Source organism: Sinocyclocheilus anshuiensis, unplaced genomic scaffold, assembly GCF_001515605.1.
Source record: "Sinocyclocheilus anshuiensis isolate Anshui unplaced genomic scaffold, SAMN03320099.WGS_v1.1 scaffold175, whole genome shotgun sequence".
NCBI lineage: Eukaryota > Metazoa > Chordata > Actinopteri > Cypriniformes > Cyprinidae > Sinocyclocheilus > Sinocyclocheilus anshuiensis.
This window is the reverse complement of record NW_015548208.1, coordinates 952,148-959,859: the sequence shown is the minus strand read 5'-3', so window position 1 is coordinate 959,859 and position 7,712 is coordinate 952,148. Positions and strand designations below refer to the sequence as shown.

At 34.2% G+C, this 7,712-nt stretch overlaps 1 protein-coding gene across 1 annotated transcript in view; it reads left to right on the top strand.

Annotated features, from left to right (window-relative positions):
* The window catches only part of ptgfrnb (prostaglandin F2 receptor inhibitor b), a 69,156-nt gene that overhangs the window by 32,141 nt on the left and 29,303 nt on the right, over positions 1-7,712 (top strand). Inside the window, exon 5 of the mRNA XM_016440470.1 lies at positions 6,592-7,014. Within this exon, the coding sequence (XP_016295956.1) occupies positions 6,592-7,014 (423 nt within the window). The remainder of the gene's footprint in view (positions 1-6,591; positions 7,015-7,712) is intronic.

Genomic DNA, 7,712 nt, shown 5'->3' with positions numbered 1-7,712 from the left:
ATTCTTGACTTGATTTTTAGTTGTTTGACCCCTAGAGTCAAGGTATGCATTCACCTTGAGAACTTCATCTTTGTTTCTAAATGCAATGACTTCAGTTTTCTCTTTGTTTAACTGAAGACAGTTCTGGCACATCCAACTGTTAATTTCATCAATGTATTGGCAGAGGGAGTCAATGGTGCTGTAGTCATTTGGCGATAAGGCTAGGTAAACCATAGCATAGCTGTGATCGGCAATTTGGTTCTTTCTCATTATTTGAATCAGTGGACAGATATACTGGCTGAACAAGAATGGTGCAAGAATTGAGCCTTGTGGGACTCCGCACGTCATGGACGTCCACTTAGACTCATGGTCTCCTATACTCACATAATAACCTCTCACTTCTATGTATGACCTGAACCATTTAAGGAATAGAACAATTAGATATATTCTGGTTAAAATTATTATTCTAATGTTAGTGTTTTCTTTTGTTAGATTTTATTCTGATTCATAAAATTAAATACTTAAGAAAAGTAATTACTAATGTTTTAAATTAATAAAAGTAATTACTTTTTATTGAATATTTTTAATTTATTGAATGATTTCCTATTTTATTCTAATTTCTAATATATTTTCTGATTAATTGTTCTTTTGTATTTTATAAAATTATTATTCTCATATTATTTTCTTATTGTTTCTTTTGCCAGTTAATTCTATTTTGATAATAATAATAAAATTATTTTTTATTATTAAGACTTTTAATTTTATTAAATTTATATTTTATTCTGATTTCTAAATTTGTATTTTGATGAATTATTCTATTTAATTATTCTATTCAGTTTTTAATAATTCATATTCTATTATTGTAATTAGTATTCTAATATGATATCATAATGTATTATTATTATTATTATTATTGATTTTTATTTAACTTATATCCTGATTAATCGTTCTTTCTGATTTTTATAAAATAATTGTAATTGTTTAAGTGATTTTAGTCAGTTCTGTTTTGTTCTGATTTTTCTAGTCTGTTCAGATTTACAATTATATTCTCATTTACTGTATTAAGTAATATTTTATTCTATACTTTTCTATTCTTAATAAATGAGAGATTATCTGGTGTCATTCAGCAGTGTTGTTTTCCATTGGTAGCTAATCTCCAGTTAAGTGCTTATGTAAAAAAAAAGAGTAGGATCAGGTGACCTGTAATCTAAATTTACCTTTCACTGCATTAGTCTCTCTGTATTTAATTAACAATTAAACCAAACAGACGAGGACTATTCTGCTGCTCCACCTGATGCACTGCAGCTCATTCTTTGGACAGGTGTGCAGCAAACCAAAAGAAAGTATGAGAGAACGAAATAGAGAGAAGACGGAGGACAAAGAGATAAAGTCTGATAATGTCGACTGAATGTGTGCAGTGGAGAGGCTCTTGTTTAAGGTGATTGACAGTCCCTCTCTCGGCCCCTTATTCCATTCCCAGGACACTCGGTTCCCGTCCATAGCGACCGGCTTTAGAGCTCCTGTGGAACATTCATCTTGTCTGCTCTGTTTGTCCGGGTAAAGAAACACACTGTCGACATGTTCTCATCCTGTCTTTATTTATCTTTCTTTAACTAGAGCTCTCTCTTGCTTGCTAAGCATCTGTTTCTCCTCACTCAGTCCCAAAAAGTCATAACCAAACTGCGCTTAGAATAATGAAGGTCTTTCGCAGGAGGAACAAACTAAGTAACTAACTTTAAAAAAGTAATTAGCTAACTGGGAAGTAGTCACCCCTCTTGAAAAAAAAAAGAAGCAATATTAAACCGGTTCGAACCAGTGTTATTTATATACTGTTATGTTGTATTATATTAATATTTATATTACCATTATATAAATGTTTATTTATATTTTGATTTATTTTTATATTTTATAATATTTTATTTTTATCATTTCGGTTTTCAGTTAAATTGTAAGGTTATGGTTAAGTAATTTAGTAATTAATTTTGTGTTTTTGTCATTTTTGGTAGTTTTTTTTAATTATGTCTACTTATATAATTATGTCTAATTCTGTTTTTATATGTATATATATATATATATATATATATACAACTAAACTTAATTAGAATGAGAAATGTTGCCTTGGCAACTAGTTAAAATAAAAGTTTTTAGTAGTTTATTCCAGTTAACGCTTATTTCAAGTAACAGTAATGTTTTTTTTTCATTTGTCAATTTTTTATATTATTTTAAAATAATATTTAATAATATTCTTTTTAATATTAATATTTATAATATTTAATATTTCTATTTAGCTTTTACATTTTTGATTTATTTTTGTCAGTTTGTCATTTTAGTACTTCAGCTTAAACCTATTGTCAAGGTAACATATCTATTTCTAGTTTAAGTTATAAATGTTTTCCATCTGATATTTTTGTTATATTTTGTTTCATCATCTCAATTACTGAAAATAGATTTTTTAAGTAATGACAACAACCATCTTTTTAAAAAATGTAAAAATGTCCATGACTACTTTTAGATGGACAATGCTAGTTTTTCCTCTCACACTCAGGTTAAATGGGTTTTTGTTGACTTGTTAACTATTAATGTCTCAGTTATTTCTCCTAAGCAGCAGCAATCAAATGGAGATACTTGCTTAATTATTTTATTTCTCAAAAAAAAAAGGCCCCAGTTGTTTTAAAATAGATCTCAATAATGTCTCAAACTGTGATTTACCACAACAACAAATTATGCAATAAAATGTCAAAGATCTTAATATGAACTCAAACAATTCTCATGAAATTCTCTCTAGAGCAATGTTTCTTATTTTGAGCAATATTTTTGGTTTCCATGAGCATTAAAAGTACCGAAAATATAGCTTACATTGGTAACCAGCACTAAGACGGTTTTAATGGGTCATTTAAGTTTGATTGCCAGCTGAACTAGGTTATCTGCTCTTTTAAAGACATAGTTCACCCAAAAATGAAAATTAACTCGCCCTCCACTGTATGTTTCACTTTCTTCTGCTGAACACAGAAACTTTTAAAGAATGTTTTGGTAACACTTTAAAATAAGGTTCCATTAGTTAATGTTAGTTCTATCATGACATCTCTCGGGAGATTTTAGCATGGTAATGGATATGACAATGTTAATGTATTTGGTCTTGGCGGAATAGATCTGTTACGTTGCTGCTGCTCTTGGTTATTGCTGTATTTGTAGATTATTGCTGCTGCTGCTGCAAGCAAGTACAGGAACTTGCTACTGCCAATACATATGCCGATATGGTGCTGTGAGTATTTAAGACATGCTACTGCATAAATAGCATATAAAATAACCCGCAGCAGATCTATACAGGTGGAGCTGGGGAAGGTGGAGGGTTTCAGAGGAACTCTGAAAGCGCACTGCAATGCTCAAGCGAATGCTATCCAGCCATTTAAATGTAAAGCAGCAAGCTCATTGGCTGCGTATGTAACATGAACCAATCAGCTTGTGACTAGTCATTTAATGCTAAGAATATCATCAGTTTACGTTAAGGACTCATCACCCTGCGCCATCTAGAGTTTCATGACAGAACTTGGTATTTAATGTATTAACTAACATGAACAAAAAATGAACAATACATTTATTACAGTATTTTATTAATCTTTGTTAATGTTAGTTCATAAAAATACAGTTGTTCATTGTTAGTTCATGTTAATTCACAGTGTATTAACTAATGTTAACAAGCACAACTTTTGATTTTAATAATGCATTAGTAAATGTTGAAATTAACATTAACTAAGATTAATAAATGCTGTAGAAGTATTGTTCGTGCTTAGTTCATGTTAACTAAAGTAGTTCACTAATGTTAACTAATGAACCTTATTGTAAAGTGTTACCAATGTTTTTAACCAAACAGATGACGGTAGCCATTCACTTCCATAGCATTTTTTTTCCTACTATGGAAGTCAATGGCTACCGGCAACTGTTTGGTTCCCAACATTCGTCAAAATATCTTCTTTTGTGTTCAGCAGAAGAAAGAAACTCATAAAGGTTTGGATTTTGGAATAACTTGAGGGTGAGTAAATGATGACAACATTTTCATTTTTGGGTGAATTATCCCTTTAAGCAGGGATAAAATACATTTTATGTCATTTTAGGACTTCAACACATAATGAGGCTTTATCAGAGTCAACAAGATGCCAAGTAAATGAACCCTTGATACATATGCAGAATTTCTGTGTATTATTATGCTATACGTGGGAGGGGCTTATTGAACAGGAAGTGATGCGGATGAAAGCCACACAGTGCAGATGGTCCCAGTGACTCAGTTGGCGTGACGTCCAAAAGCTGAACGCAAAACCCACCACCACATGTGAAGCTCAAGTCAGTTGTGTATGTGATTGAGAGTCTGGATGATTTTCACTTGTCCTGCTCCTCTCTCATGTGTTTTTCAGAGTTATTTGTGTTTTGTGAGTATTTAGAGTCTGTATATGTGGGAGAATGGCGTTTTCTTTGGCACACTGTCTTTGTGTGTCTCTAGTACTGCTCAACCATGCATGAAGGTCCCAGCTGTATAGGAAGCGATGCAGGGAGTCTTTCACTGCCCACCGGGCACAAAGCCCAGAAACACTTGACACTGGTGAGCTGAGAAACAGGGTCAGCTCGCACCTTTAATGAGTGTGTGATTGTGCACGTGAGTCGATGTTTGTTGTTGTGGGAGGAACATTTATACTGTCTCACATTTCTAAGTCATTTAAAATGTGTTTTTGGTATAGCGAAGAATCAGTTGTCAGCACCATTAATGAGTAATCCAGCTTTCTTTTGTTCCAACAAATATGGACTGAGTTAGGGTTGTGCCGACAGACGATAGTATCGTGTATCAACGATAGTCAGAGATACCGACGATAGCAGATGTCTTTGTCGATAGTCAAGACGATATTAGACTCTAATATTCTTCTATTAATGTATTAAATTATTATTATTATTATTAGGCGGCCTATTATAATTCAGCTATTATTATCAAATTGCCCCGCTATTTCACTTCAGCACCGCACTTCACACACACAAACACACACACACACACACACACACAAATGAGGATTAGAGCCTGTAACCGGTGAAGGAGGTCTCCAACCACAAACACAGACGTATATCGTCTGCTGAGATAAGGTATTTCATTGCACTTTAACAAGTAATCTAAACGGCCTAATATTTTAACTGAGCCCTCACTAACTGAGTTTAATGCCACAGTTATGTTAGAAAGAATCTCATTATTGTCTCTGTGGCGGCGCGTCGGACTCGTCATGGGGCACGTGGTCCAGAGTGCTGTATATGACTGATGTATCCGTTCAATTTAACTTTACTCCAAATATATGAACTTACCTGTTTTAAATACTTTTATATTTTACGTGTTTGTTTATGTCCAATATTTAGTGTTAAACTGTTGGTCTTTAAAATAAATCTATTTTTGATTTTCACCGTTGACTGATTTTGCAGACCTTTTATTCTAATAACTTCCTTGCGCCGATGCGGCAAACTTGTCCCAGGACGCGCGGTTCTAATAGGGATGTATGACGGTTGTATCCGAATATATATGAACTAGCTGTTTTAAATATATTTATATTTAACATGTTAGTTGATCAGTATGTTTGAAAGTATATTAAATGGATTATTGGTGCTTCTAAGCTCTTTCTCGCGCGCCCACACAGTTTAAAACACCAAATAGTTATGAAATAGCCTATGACAAGTACAGAGAGTCTCACTCTTGCACCCACCCACCCAACATAATATCATGTATCGGCGATCTCACGGGCTGGCGATATGACGATTTGAAAAATGACCATATCACCCAACACTCTTGGCTTCATTACATTTTCTTTATGTTTTGTGTGAGTTGTTTTGTTATGGTTGGAGGTTTTAGTTTTTTTTTGGGTGGGGGGGTTGATTTGTTTTGTTAGGGCTTTTTAGTTGTGTGTTTGTTTGTTTGTTTTATGCTTTAGTTTTCTGTTTTGTGTCATTTTCTAGGGATTTTTTATTTTAAGGTTTTTTGTTTTATTTGAGTTTTTTTGTTAGTTTTTTTTTGTGTTTTGTTTTTGTTTGTTTTGCTTTTGAGATTTCTGTTTTATTTTTGTTTGTCTTGCTTTATAGCTTTTTTTGTTTTGTGTAATTTATTAGGGGTTTTTTGTGTTTTGTTTTGTAAGGGTGATTTTAGTTTTGTTTTCTTTGTTTTGTCTGGTTGACTTTTTTTGCTTTGCTTTTTGTTTTGTGTTTTGATGCAGTTGTTGTTATTTGTTTGTTTTGCTTAATTTTGCTTTGTTTTTTTGTCATTCTTGTTTTGTTTTGTTTTTGTTTTGCTTTTTAGATTTTTATATGTTTTGTTTTGAAAGAGCCTTCTTAGATTTGTTTGGTGTATTTTGTCTTTTTTTACTTTTCGTGTGTTTTGTTAGGGCTTGCAATCACCCAGAACACCCTAGCAGCCATATAGAAAAATCACAACACCTGTGGTAAATGTGCTAAAATAACATCCTAGAATGCACAGCATGCCTTAAAAAAGCAAAAATCTAGGTTTTATCCTTATTTAGTTTTTGTATTTATTCTGAAATAGATGTGCAAGACAAAAATTGTAGTTTAACTGACTATTTTCTCTTTCTCTCTCAGATCCAGACTACACTGTTGTTCTGAGCTCATCTGTGAACGCAAAGTTCTCTGGTGACCCGACGGAGTTGGAATGCAAAGTCACGAACATGTCAAACATTCATAGCGGACGGCTGGGAGTGTCGTGGCTGTACAGAGACATTCAGCCTGGTGACGTACCAGTATCTACTCACACCATTGTGTCACTGGATGAGAATGGGAACCTTGTGCCAGGCAAGACGTACAAGAGCCGTGTGGAGGCGGGGCTTATTACAGTGACTCGAATGGAACCTTACACGTTCAAGCTCCGCCTCTTTCGTACCACAGATGCTGACGCTGGTGAATACATGTGTGCCATAATGGCATGGGTACCATCTCAACATGGGAATTGGAAAAAGGTTGCTGAGTATGTGACCCCAGCACTTAAAGTCAGCTTTGCTAACAAGCGTAAGTGTGCATCCATTTAAATGGTTTTGTAATCTCTAAAGATATTATATTATATTATTCCATGGTCTGTCTGAATACTCGATTCTGATTGGCTGGCATGTATGCATTAAAACCGTTTAATGCACAGGTAGTTCCAAGTCAGTTTAATCACCGTTCTATATTAATGTGCTGCTTTAATTGATGCACACACACACACACACACTAGGGTGACCATACGTCCTCTTTTTAGGACCTAAAAAAAATGCGTCCCTTCGGCCGGGATTTCTAAATTGCCCAAAATGTCCGGGATTCGGCTTTTGCTTTCTACAATCGCCATTCATTATGTGCGTTTTTGTATTAGAGCCCTGACTGTTTTCTTAATCCCACTCCCGCTGAATTTCTGACCATTATCTCCCGCTCTCCCGTGATTTTTGTGTTCAGTCCCGCCCACTCCCGCAAACATTCTAATATTGCATATAATTTTCGCACATCAGGGAGCCGCTATAGGTGGAGAATTTAAATCTCTTTTGAATAGGGCTGTCGCGATTCATCGATTTTATTCGACTGTTCGATTTTTTTAAATCCTCGACTTCATTTTGCTAGCGTCGACTAACCGGCAGAATACCGGAAGTGGCGCATTTCACGCACGAGAATCCATAACACACATTATTAGACTGTTTCCCAAGGCTGCATGATATATTAAACCCATTTAAAAATCT